Here is a 13774-nt window from a genome sequence, read left to right on the forward strand (position 1 = left end):
TGTTAACTTCATTTTAACGAGATTAACGCTGACAGCACTAGTTTGTTGTTGGGTTTTGGGTTTTTTTACAAGTTGCATGCCATGAAACATTTACATGAAATCAAAAATGTAGACAAAACCACAATTTTCCCAACTAAAAATTACACTTTGCTTGAAGTATTTCTATATCCACATGTCTGAAATTCTTTATGCTTCCTGCTGATGTCTATTTCTATTGAGAGACCATGATTGTTCATATTTAAGAGCAGTTAATCAGTTTGAAATCAGATAAATAGTTTATTTTTATAAAGCAAAAGATTGGCAGATTTGTGCATGTATATAGTAAACAACTGGTTGGCGTTGCTCAACATGAAGAGTGAGCTGAAAACATGATGTCTGAATGAACCAAATCAACCAATCAGCACCTTTGAAGCAGAGCAAGGCTCTTTTTCTTCACTTGGACTGGCTGCCTTGGCGAAAACTCAACAGGAGAACCTCTCCTGTACCTGTCATGTTATCAAAAAAACTGACAACTAATGTATTGCTGCTCAGTCACAACAGGTAAAATTGATAGGTTACACAATTAATACTGATCATCTTTTTATTAAGCAAAGCTCTGCTGGGAATCCTTAGGTCCTGGTGGGGATTTTACTTTGCCATACGTTTCTGTCTTAACAATGCTGTTGCCCTGGGATGCCCCCTTCATGAATGTGTGTGCAAATGGGTGAGTGTGGCTTGTGGTGTAAAGTGCTTTGAGTGCTCAATAAAACTAGAAAATTGCCAGTCCACACGCCTTTCTCTTGAGTGGGATAATGCACCCTAAGACATGCAAAAAAAAAGGCAGAACCGCTCAGGGTCGGCATGAGGAAAACAAGGTGTTGTTTTGAAACTCCTCAGATCCAAATCTGATCGATCATCCTCTGGATGCAGTGGAGTGACCCAAATGGGCCCTGTCTGTCTGTGTATAAACCCTATCTTGTTGGATGGGTTGCCAGATTTCCTATATCCATGCCCAGATTGATTGGTGATATTATAGCAGCACGAGGAGGACCAACAACAATAACAGGTTTTTAAGTAATGACTGATCAGTAGATGTTGCTCCTTCTCTCTGTCTTTTGGAGCCACTCCTACCTTTGCTTACTCTTTTTTCTTGAAAAGCTGACACTGCAGCCTGAGCGGCACACAAACATGGAAGAAAGTACTTACATCAGTGACATCAGAAGTCAGAGGAATGTAGTTCTGGTGCGACACTAACAGCTAAATAACTCTTGGCATGGCCTCCCTCACGATCTTCAGGGGGAACGCAGGGGAAGGGTGGGGGAACTCCAAATGGCCAGAACAAATTAAAAAGCCAACCTGCTATTTTACTGTTCAGATCTGTTGATGCTATAAAGCAAAATAGGCTTGGCCGCCTTTACGTGACTACTCGGCTGATTTTACGTGATTTTCCTCAGGCCCTGAATCTAAGCCCTTTTGGCACAACATGCTATGCCTTGACCAAGCATGGGACCTTTAAATGCACCAATAAATATTTTTTAGCACTTTATTTAATTCCATGCCCTGGGCCAACAGCATCTCAAAGTATGTCACTCAGCAACAACAGTGAGGAGGAGAAAAAAAAGGACCCTAAAGGGTAAACAGGGTGTAATGTAGATTTAATTAACAACCTAAGCACAGCGTCTCTCTCTCACTCACTCGCTCACACACACGCACACACACATGCACACACACATACCACATGAAGGCTTAAATATACTGTAACAGACACAAGTTGCACATAAACTTTATCAAACACATAACTTTAGGTTAATGGCTTCATATTCACACACACACACACACACACACACACACACACACACACACACACACACACACACACACACACACCTTCAAGTCTTTGAGCCACACATCCCTGGGTTTACAGCGATGGTGTGAAAATATGAGTGTAAATGAGATGCAGACAGGCTCACAGCAGTGAACCCAGCAAAGAGAGATAATAAGAGGATGTGGCTTGGCTTTGAATTGCTAAACTAAAGTTTGAGGAGATGGAAAGAGTCATATTTTGAATTCTATGCATACTGATCATCTTTGAGCAACAGAGTGTAAACGGAGCCGAACATTTTTCTTCTGCCGGTAATTCAAGATTACATTTTTTAAATATTAAAAAATATGCACTGATCCCTTTTTCCTATGTAGCTCAAAAAGCAGGAATGTGTGGAAAGCATTCAAAGTGTCTTTACAGAAATATTTAGTCACAAAGAGCAGTTCTGTATTTAAAATATACTTGGCTATATGCATGTTTTATAAGTAAAATGTGTCACAAAAGTTACTCAAGAATAACTGAAGGAACAATTACAAGCTGTCTCTGATTTATTTTCAGAAACAAACTCACTATAAAACCTGTTTAGTGACTCATTAGCTTGATAAAATGAAGCAAAAATAATAATAATAATAATAATAATAATAATAATAATAATAATGATTACTTAAAGAATATTTATAACATTTGTGTGACATGAGGTCCTGTTTTATTTATCTAGTTTGTACTAGTGAAAGTCCGTTACATATGTAACGGAGAGGAGCGATAGTCTCTAACTCGGAGAACCAAGGTTACAATGTAACCGTACATTTAACAAAGTTTGAAGTTGCTAGTTTGCAAGTTCTGTGAGGATGTCCTTGTGTTAACACGTGAGATAGAATACCATATTGATTTCATGTTAATAATACAATATACAAATAATCCAGTAACTGTGTTACACTTTATACAATAGGGGGATGAAAAAACACTAGTAATTAGTAAAAAGATAAAAGTAATTATTCGTTACTAGTCAACACCACAGCGTGTGGCTACCAAAGCATAAAATTAAAGGAGAAAAGAAAAAGAAAAAAAAACAATAACCATTTACAAAAAAAAAAAACATACATTAAAGATAAGCTAAATTTGAATGATAATATGTTATTTATAGCTGTTATGGTAATATTGCTATCGTAACTTATTTTAGGCAAAATACTGTCAAGTGAAGATCTGATACCTTAATAGTGCCTAATTACTATCTTTGGTTTTGTGCATTAAAATGATTGCATTACATCCACTGAAATACCATATACACTCACCAGCCACTGTACTATGCACACCTGTGCTAGTACTGGGTTGGACCCAATTTTCCCTTAAGAAGTGCCTGAGTTCATGAATTCAGCTAGAAACATTCATTAGAAATTTTGCTCCATATTGACATGATTGTGTCACACAGTTACTCCACATTTAAACAATCCACAGTTGTTACTAAGTGACCCGAAGTATTCACATCATTACACTGACCACTGATATAAGGCAGGATGGATCCATGCTTTCATGTTGTTCTCATCAAATTTTGACCCTACCAACCAAATGTCACAGCTAAAATTTAGACTCATCAGACCAGGCAACATTTTTCTTCAGTTGTCCAAGTTTGGTGAGTCAGCGTGAGCTGCAACCTCAATTTCCTGTTCTTAGCTGACAAGAGTGGCACCCACTGTGCTCTTCTGCTGGTGAAGCCCATCTGCTTCAAGGTTTGATGTGTTGTACATTCAGAGATGCTCTTCTGCATATTTCCTTTGCAACAAGTGGATATTTGAGTTGCTGTAACATCAACGTCATTTTCACACAGAGAACTGATGCTCGCTGGATTTTTTTCTCTTTTTTCCAACCATAAAACCTTGAGATAATTATGTGGGAAAATCATAGTAGATCAACAGTTGCTAAAATACTCAGACTAGCCAAACACTATGCCATGTTTAAAATAATTTAACTTTCTTCCCCATTCTGAAGCTCAGTTTGAACTTTGGCTGTTCGTCTTGAGCATGTCTACATGTCTACATGCTTTGAATTGCTGCCATGTGATTAACTGATTAAATATTTGTGTTAACGAGCAGTTGAACAGGTGTAGGTAAGAATGTGGCCAGTGAGTGCATATTAACTTATTATTGGTAAAACTGTTTTACACAGAATAATAGATAATAGATAATCAACCATAAGCCAAGACTATGTTTGAAACCTCTGACAAGGACAACTTTTACTACAGAGGATAGAAACACCTAATGACTGTTTCTAAAATATCATCAGTGATGTTAAGTTATTAATTCAATTCATTAGTAGCAATGACTCAAAATCATCATTGCCGGTTCTGAGTGAGAGAACTCAACACTTCAGACATTTATTTCTGTTCAGTCGGTGACATCAGAACAGATGTGCCTGATGTAAATGTTTGGCAGTTAAACCACTGGAAACAAGCTGTGCTGTGATCTCAGATTCATCCGACTCACATGAAAAGTTCTGTTCCAAAATAAGATTAATGCCATTTGGAGAAAAAAAGGAAAAAAAATGAATGAGACATAAAGAAAAGTCAAGAGAAATTCTTCATACTTCTTACATTGGCAATTTTCCAAACTAAACCTTAGAGTCAAGACACATTAAATACTGTACAGATATATTATTTGTTAATTAAATACATTTAAAAAACATAGACGCTTTTAACGCATAATTAGCACTTATAATATCTACTGTATGGTTAGAGCAGCTTATTCATACATCAGGATTACATCAGGATTGTGATAAGTTAACCCTGTGTTCACCATAAAGGCTTTTACACAATATTTATAGCAACATAAGTTAAACAAGAACGAAAACAGAACGCCATGTAATTGGCTACTGTTCACAATAAGCGTACCTACATGAACATACAGTACAGGTTTTGTTTGTAATCATACATTAAAGGCTCTTAAGCTGTATCTATCATTACAGAAAGTAGCTCACATCATAATGTGACATAACAAGAGTCATCAAATGAGGAGTGGATTCAGAAAACAAACAGCATGTTTAAGTGATGCATACTTAATTGTGTTTTGTATTTAATTAATACTGATTAAGTGAACTTTTCTGGAAATTAATTACAAAGCCAAAAACCCATTATGACAAAACTGTTTCCCAAAATCCGAATTTGGCTTTAACCTTACACAACTGCAATTAAAAGTCTAGACATAATAAGATGTGGGGTCAGCTAAATTCAGTAAAATGGAAAATGTCTTAATAGTCAAATTATGTGCACATTCAATAATGACTTCATACATTCTGCTCTAAGACTAAATCAGAAGACGAGGCAAGATAACAAGGCAGCGCAATGAGGGGAAACTCATTAAAAACTTATCTTCAGTTCTCACTGCAAGTTCTCGCCTTGCTTCTCTTCTCTCACCTCCAACTCACTCAGATGAGTACACATATTACCCATTATATACGTATATACACCACACATGAATGCAAACATGCACACATGAGCTCATACTAATGTAAGCATGAACAGTGAACAGTATTTACATGAGTGCGGACACACACGCCGGATCCAGACTTTAGTCATGACTCAGTAACGCTGTAAAAGTCATGCACATTCCTGCCTTTAACCACAAGAACTCACCACACGCACGCATGCCTTTACGTTGGCGCACCAGTATAAGCGAGTGATTCAGTGAGCTGTCTGAGGGAGGAAAAAAAAATCCAAACACGCACACACAGACGAAAAATAAAGTAACATAACATCCACCATGCCCCTCATTGTCATTTTCTCCCCTACACATTCTTCACTCATCTGCTTCCAGCACTCCTTTCAGCGGTTCGCTGCCTGGTTTGGTCACCTCAGCCTCCTTCAAAGCGCTGATGACTGGTAACCATGGCGATGGCAGCTCAGGTCCGCTCCTCTTGACCTGATTTAGGTGGCTGAGAGCAGCGTACAGTCCGGCGTTGGTGCCGCCGTGCACACCTTGCTCCTGCTCCTGCTGTTCTGTGTAGTACATCTCCAGAGCTGCAGGGGTGCAGTGCTTCTGCTGTTAGAGGGAAATATACAAACAGCTTTGGTGTTTTCAGTATTACTCACACACTGATTTGACATCATCATCACAGAACAAAAGCTATCCTGAGTCAAGATAAACTGCAGATTTCCTCCACCTGGTCCAATAGGAAGCAATCTGTTTTATGACTAGGAAAGCACAGTCCATGGGGATAAAGAACCATTTATTTGCATCATATTAGTTAGATATTACAGATTCAATTATGACTGATAGTTTTCTGTGCCTGTTATAGAGTTTACCTAAAATAATGTTTAATTGCATTCTGATTTATATTCGTGCTCTTCTGTATGTTTCACCTTGTTGTTTCATTTTCAATCATGCGTGCAGCTGCTTTGAGCATTCTGGTTTTCTACAAGAACAACTTACAAAAATGTATTGAAAAATGGAAGCCAGCAGCTGTCATAGGTTACTGTTTGTCTTTGCACTTTTGGAAGAAGCTTCTGAAGCTTGAGACAGTAACTAAGTAATCCTGGGTCGAATGTTGCCTGTTTTCACATGCAATGCACATCAAACTGCTGAGTGGAACATTTGAATTTCACATACATTAGGTGGGGCTGGAAAGAGTTCAAGTGTAAAACCATGTTTCAGTCCTGTTCAGGAAGTTGTATTACATCCACATGTAATAAACCACATACAGATTACTTTCAAATGCTGTTTCAGAGGCTAAGAAAACAATTTAAAAAACAATATATGTAAAAGGTACTCCAGATGATAATTGAAGCTTTTAAACATACAAGGAAGTATCAGAGTGTGAAGAACTTTTACAGACAGAAAAGTAATACAGTTGAGGGTGTTTAAATGCTTGGTGCACAAACATAATTAAAGATTCATATCCCCAATAAGCCTTCACTTGAGGCTAAAGCATCCTTCAGAACATCCTTAGACTCACATTTACCTAATAGAATTAAAGATACATATGAAATTATGTGGGGGAATTAAACCAAGACACTGAATGCCCGTCCTTTTATGGTTGTGTTTTGAAAAGGGCCCATGACCTTGCAAGTCTTTCCCTTAAGGAGAATTCACTACCTGACCTTCCCTAAAAGCAAGGAGTCAAGCCTCTGAAAAGCACAGCAGTGACTACACCACCCTCCACCTTCCATCCTCTTTTTATGTCTCTAACAACACATTAGTAGGGGGGAAAATGCTAAAAGCAACTGTAACCGGCAAAAACTTCAAAAGCTTTGCCGGAAGGTCCTCCTCCCATCCTCCCCCCCTTCCCTTCCTTGCTTCCCCCCCTCACCGTTAAGCCTTTAATCACAGTTTAGTCACGCTCAGCTCTAATTAAAGACCCCTACAATTCACAAGCGGGCATCCCAATCTCTGCCTGACCAGTAAGTAGGCTGTCACTCCCCTTCCTTCCCCCACTCTCTCTCTATCTACCCCACTCTCTCATTTTCCACTGCGAGACAGGCCCTTTAACTAACATTCGCGGTTGTGCTGATTTGGTGCACGATGCCTCCAAGGTGTCGTTTGCAGACGATGAGTTTGTGTTAGTCCTGAAGTGACTGAAATGAGAGTGTGCGGAGAAGAAAACACCAGACGAGCTGCACTGTAGACTGTCGAAGTACTCCACGCAGACTACTTCCACAGTAATAAGTTTGTGATATAGAAAGATGAGACTATGACCTTCTTCAGCTGTTCTCTGCTATGCTGCAAGAAGATAATAGAACATCTCCGATAATTTTCTTTCCTTGAACCATATTAAAAAAAATATCACTATTTGTACATCTATGTTTGTGTGTGTGTGTGTGTGTGTGTGTGTGTGTGTGTGTGTGTGTGTGTGTGTGTGTGTGTGTGTGTGTGTGTGTGTGTGTGTGTGTGTGTGTGACAGTATTACTCATATCATGAGGATCTGTCGGCCTTCTAAGAAATAAAAGCTTTAAAATATTTCATAACGTAAATTTTTACTTTGTAGGTTGAAGCTATAATTTAAAAATTAGTCATAGTTAGGAAATGAACATAAATCAGGGGAAGGATCTGACTTTGTGTGGGCATGTGTGCAGACACATGGTTACGAGACATGTGTTTATGCTAAGCGTGGTGTTTGTAAAATAAAGAAGCTCGCTGTGCACACATGGATACGCTGCCCACCTTCAAGATGAAACCCTCTGGGCAGGTAAGTTGGTCGTACCACATGGCTTTGTACATGAGCAGAAGGAGCAGGCTGGTCAGAAAGGCCAGAGTAATGAGGATCAGACCTGTGATCTGAGGAAAAACACATAGTTATACAGAATGTAAGACAATACTTTTCAGTTCAGTTTTATTTATATAGCGCCAAATTGGATTCCACCTATGTCTATAGCCTTTAGCCACCAGGTGCTTTAGCTCCGGACACAGACTATATGTGAAGATGGTGACGTTTATAGCTCTGTCAAAATAGATGTTTCGTCTTTCTTGGTGCCTGGGTATAGCTGCTATAGTCTAAAAGGACCCACTGTGAAATTATCTATTGGACTACCATGTTGAAGCCTTCAGTTCGGCATTTTGACCACTGCCATTTAGATTTTTTACTTTTTTATAACCCAACATGATGAGCAAAGGAGTGGATCTAATTGAAAACCCGAGGACGCTATGCATGATCATACAGCTGTGACCTATCAATTGGAAGAAGAATAAATCCTGCTTATTGTAAATATAATTTTCAAAAGAAACATCATGGTGTACTGAAAAACACTCTAAATTAGTTACTGATAACATGAACACATTATTTTGGTAATAAATCAAGTGATAATTGAAGTCATTCTTTCACAGATTCCTATTCAAACATTTCTGAAAGGAGAGGAGACAAAAGAGCCTTACAGCTCCTGTTTTCATGATATAATAGGTTGTTGATATGATTATTTAAGTTTTCTTTGAGAAAACACCACTAGCCACTTTCATATTAAATGAATGAGGCAACATATTACAATCTTTTATGGAGTTCTTGAGCCGTTTCAAATAGAATGAACAACTTAATTAAAGAGCTCGGCTCTACGCTTTTTAGCAATCAATACAGTGCATTTGCTGGGGACTACTTTCAGCCAGACATTAATACACATGAAATGCTCTAATGAGGAGCAGGCCATTGCACATGATGGATTCAAAACAGTGCTAGTGTTTATTAAAACAAATGCAAAGTCCACCAAGCACTGCTGGACTTAACAGAAACAACAACACAGACTTATACTAAATTTACATGTGTGAAGATTTTCACCCTTTACCTTGGCCTTCTCAGAGACATCACTGTAAAGGTTGATATTCAGCTTCTTAATGTTGGGAAAATACAGCTTGTTCTTCTTCTTCTGCTGCAGCTGGTACTGTGTTGACGTTTTCACAATGACCTGCAGCAGAGGGAATGCACTGTCACTGCGAGTTCCTGGAAAAATTCCTATTAATCCATTATGGTTGATCGAGGATGCCCTCAGTTTTCAGCACAGGTTCAGCAATCCTGCTACCACTGAACACCATGATGGTTGTGTAAAAAAATAAAAGCATCACTTGCAAAAGCAGATCGTTTTAATGATATGTTAAAAACACATTTGGGAACTACAAAGTGTTTTTATGTTAATGTTTCACCATCATTTACTGAGCCTGTAGAACATCCTGTGCTGCTAAGAGCATTATCGGACAAAATATGATTCTGAGAGCTTTCTTCTTGTGTTATGTATTCAAAGAGGCGCTTGCATTGAGTGGGCTGGTGCCAAGGTTTTAACCTGGGATGGTGGGCAAGGAGAGGTAAATATAGCACTCTCGGCATTGGGGTTTAAGTGAGGACAGGTAAGTATGCCCACATGAATTTAAATATTGTTTGTCGTAATCTGTTGGGCATTTTTGCAATGCTGTAATGCATGGTTCTGTTGCACCCAGTGTTCAACTTGGAAACAGTATTTTAGAAAACAGAAGTGGGCAGGCACAGAAAAAGAACAAGGTGGAGTACAATTTTACCTTTTCTGCAAAAGGTTGCTGGAGCTGGTTGACCTCCAGGGGTGTGATGAGGGGGATGTTATCAAAGCCATCGTCCGCAGATAGCTGCTTCTCCAGCTTATCGGACAGATTGCTGGCCAGCTTCACCATAGCTGCTTGTCTGTCTGAAAATGACCGGACGGATCTCGGAATCAGGGACAGATTTAGTCAGACTGAGTGTTTTTGTAACCAAATGTGATAGAGCTGCTTGAGGACCCTGCCAGGACACAAGAGGAAGTGAGAAGATAACAGTCTGATGAGGACTAATGGGCCAGGATAAGACAAATATACACTGCATCAAAAGAAGAAAGGAGCATGAAAATTTATTTTGAGTCATTTTAGCAGCGCAGCTGAAGATAAGGAAGTGTGTGTTGGTCTACTACTTTTGCTCAAAGCAAATTACAGCAATAATGACTGTACCGAGTGACATTATTTTATAAATATAAACATAATATATGCCACTGACTTTGCCAAAACAGCTATCAGATGCACTGCCATCACATCTGCTTCATAAAAACATGTAATCCTTGGCAATATCTTTAATTTGCATAGTGCCACGTTCAGGCCGCTTCTAATTTTTACGACTAAATTAAAAACTAACAAAATCAATGATATTGCCATAATGCAAAGCTGCACTTTGTGTTTAACATTAAATGCATGCTAAATTCTTGCTAAAACAGTGAATAATGCATTTGATAAATTTAAAAACACTGTTATTGTGAGCATAGCTTGCTGACATGCACAGAATAACAACCAGTGTTTGTTTAGAAATTACGTATTCTGGCTAACACTATGTATACACGTATTAAATATTTTAAATTACTATTTCTTGGCGGGGAGCAGTGTAGACATTTTTACTCTTTCTGCTAAGCTACCCAACTGCCTATTTAACTAAATGTTCATAGTATATTCCTGGAATCATATTATAGCACTTGACAGAAAGCAATTTAGCAGATTTCAAGCTATTTCTTGACTAACTGCCTTTTAAAACTGTCGACACACGACACGAATGACTTTGATCATATTGTTACAGTCCGTTGTTGCATGGAAACCTTAGTTCCTGGCATTTATGGGCATGTTACTTTGGCATATACCACCCACCAACGCATTGTTGTAGATAAAGCACACTCCCCAACGGCAGCAACCTTCCCCAGCATGCCACACTGTAAAAACTGCTCAGTTTGAGTCTTTGATGAGAAACCCATCAAAGACTCATAACAACTCTCAATCTCGTCAAAGCACCTGCGGAGTGTGCCAAAATAAACCTCATCAACGGAAGTCACACTCAGTAACTCGTGGGACCCAAAGGATCTGCTGCTAATGTCCTGGTGCTAGACACAATATTAGGTTTGAATCTTGGGGCTGATCAGTGCGGTAATAGCTCGAGGACATACAGTATTTAAGTAACTCAGAGAAGCCAACTCTGTTTCCTGTTTATCCAGCCCAACAGTCTGGAGTAAACATATTTCATTATTACTCTGTATCTATGAATCTACTATCTATCCATCTCTTCCTCCAGCCTCTCACTTTTAATGTTTATAGCCAACATATACAAACTTTATTCTCTCAGTGCTGTTCTGCTCAGATAACTGTCTGATTTCTTTTTCTCCTCTGACAATGAACTAGATGTGGAGGGAAGAGGTGAAGAGCCACTTATCTCATTCACGCATTGCAACACAACACCTTCCCCCAGCAAAGGACGCCATTGGCCCACTGATGCCAGTGACTCACAATGATGATACACACCAGGAGGCAAAGAGCTAGAGTTTGTATGCTGCTGGAGAAATCCCCAGTGCTCAGGAAATGTGTTTTTGATGAAGGAGACAGAGGATCATTTACTAAAGCCTCTAGTCCGTCATCAAGTGGAAAATGCATATAAAAATATTTTTAACTATGTGACAGCCTTCTACCAAACATTCTCAGCATTTTGGAAAACAACAAAAACCATTTGGACGTTTAAAATCTTTGTTAGGTAAGATCTTGACTGACTCTAGGGTATTACTCAAGACTACAACACATATTTCTTGATGAGTGGGTGGTTATAATGTGGTCATCTGCGCTGACCGCCATTTTTCCTCCCCACGGTTGGAGTGAAGTGCGGGTGCGATGATTCATCCTGAATCTGTGATTAACAAATGAGTCGAGTGCTGCTGTCAAACATTCAGTGTTCCCACACTCTGACAGGAAAGGAGTCCAGAAATTGAAGGAGCTGCAAATGACATCCTACAAATTCACAACCACGGCTCGTTTCAATCATACATACAATTATACTGTAAAAGATTAATGATTACTTCACAGTTCCATCCATCACCTATATCTGACACACTGAAGGAGACTTGAAGCTGTCTAAAGGTGAATACATGCTGTGCTATGAATAGGTAGCAGAGTGTTTGCTACCTGCGCCTGTCAAGTTCTTCAGGGTTCACTGGTCATGCATATCTAAACTTACTGCATTGAAGACTGCTGCTGCAAGATACACAGGCTGTGTATGCAATAATCAGAGACCAGAAATATGGATTGATAAAACACATTTCTGTGCAGTTGTGTTTTGAATTATTGGGCTATTTAAACAAATATTGCAAACTTATATATTTTTATTTTGTTCTTCCACTGTTTATTTTCTACATTATTGTTTTTAATGAACTGCAGACTTAATTAATACCCATAGGAGACGAGGGCAATCACAGAATTTAAGTGTAGCCTCTTATATAATGTGGAGGTATAGGGGAAATTGCAACGCATGTCAGTAACACATACAGTCCCATGGAGCACTCAAATCAAGGTTTTATTGTTGTCCATTCATTCCCCAAAGAGGATGACAACCCCCCCAATATAAGCTACCTGCACTAAATCACTTAATTGGGCAACGCATATCTAATCGATATTAAATAATCATCCCCCAGCTACATAACCCGCAACCGATCAGGCTGTTGTTAAACCGCATTCACGTCCGTCTAATAAACACAAATAAACCGCTGCACCGTCAGAAACACTGAAGCAGAAGGAGGAATAAAAACTTACGGTGGTCTTGCGGGCTCTCCGGTTGCCTGTGGATGGGATCGGAGCTCACCGATGCTGAAGGGGACTCGGTGTGAACGCAGGTTGCCGTGGTGATGTGAGATTCTCGGCAGGACTGCGCATGTAATTCAGCCTGGAGCGGCTCCGTCCTCCAGCAGAAACTGGCAGCTTAATGCGCGTCTCAGCGCGGCTCGCGAGGACCTCAGCTGATGTACGTGTGTGAGCCACATATTCATATGAGACTGTTTGTGATCGAAAGCGCCTCGTTTGTCTCTGAATTGAAAGACGGAGAGACCATTACTTCATCTTGGTTTCCAGGTTTGCGTACATTAACACAAGTGTTGGACTTCAGTGCAGTTTTGTGGTCCTTTTGAAGGATCTTGCACTTTTTACTTGATTACATTTAAGCAACTTGACACCTATAATTTCCGTTTAAGGTGCGCTTTACTTCAAGTCTCGTTATTTAGCATTTTTAATAAATGTAAACATATCTAATCAGTGCTTTACAAGCTGACATGTTCTATGTGAGGTGTCCACTAGAGGAGTTAGAATTGCTGATAACGACATTAATACGCTTTACATCTTCTCACAACTTAAATAAGTGTGTTTCAAACCAAGTGCTTAAAAAGTGCTACTTAGTGGGATTCAGACAGATTAAGATTTTACACTGGAAAAAAACCTACTTAAACCAACTTAAATGCAATTACACATTTAAAAAGAGCCCTATAAAGCAGTTCATATTTAAAATACGAACTGTAAAAGGGAACATTGTGCAAAACCAGTTTTATTGTTGATATTTTAGCACATTTTAGTACATTTTACCTCCATATTAATTGAGTGATTTTACTTTCATGTGAGTATTTTTAAACTGATGTATATGTTTAGTTAAATGTACATTTACCTGTAACTGGGCCTAAACTTTATAGCATCTTTGATCTTCAAAAGAATTGGAAGT

The 13774-nt window shown here is 39.0% G+C and overlaps 1 protein-coding gene across 3 annotated transcripts; it reads right to left on the reverse strand.

Moving 5' to 3' along the window:
- Positions 1-2581: 2581 nt before the first annotated feature.
- caly (calcyon neuron-specific vesicular protein) lies at positions 2582-13548 on the reverse strand. Of its 3 annotated transcripts, none has more exons than XM_080879789.1 (5): positions 12823-13548; positions 9784-9946; positions 9060-9179; positions 7951-8064; positions 2582-5832 (listed from the first exon to the last, which is right to left on the reverse strand). In XM_080879789.1, the coding sequence occupies exons 2-5, from the start codon at positions 9910-9912 to the stop codon at positions 5590-5592; spliced, it is 606 nt and encodes a 201-aa protein (XP_080735915.1). In that variant the 5' UTR covers positions 9913-9946; positions 12823-13548; the 3' UTR covers positions 2582-5589. The 3 variants fall into 3 exon arrangements, with proteins under 3 accessions (XP_080735915.1, XP_080735913.1, XP_080735914.1); XM_080879787.1 differs by having other exon boundaries at positions 9784-10018; positions 12823-13544; XM_080879788.1 differs by having other exon boundaries at positions 2583-5832; positions 9784-9926; positions 12823-13539.
- Between the last annotated feature and the right edge of the window lie 226 nt (positions 13549-13774).

Source organism: Rhamphochromis sp. 'chilingali' (assembly GCF_963969265.1).
Source record: "Rhamphochromis sp. 'chilingali' genome assembly, chromosome: 4".
NCBI lineage: Eukaryota > Metazoa > Chordata > Actinopteri > Cichliformes > Cichlidae > Rhamphochromis > Rhamphochromis sp. 'chilingali'.

Excerpts from the sequence above, each read along its gene's own strand:
- caly (XM_080879789.1), bottom strand. The coding sequence starts at position 9,912 with ATGGTGAAGCTGGCCAGCAATCTGTCCGATAAGCTGGAGAAGCAGCTA. Across the intron at positions 9,180-9,783 it reads AGCAACCTTTTGCAGAAAAG|GTCATTGTGAAAACGTCAAC; the intron begins GTAAAATTGTAC and ends CCTCTGCTGCAG. Across the intron at positions 8,065-9,059 it reads ATGTCTCTGAGAAGGCCAAG|ATCACAGGTCTGATCCTCAT; the intron begins GTAAAGGGTGAA and ends GTTTTTCCTCAG.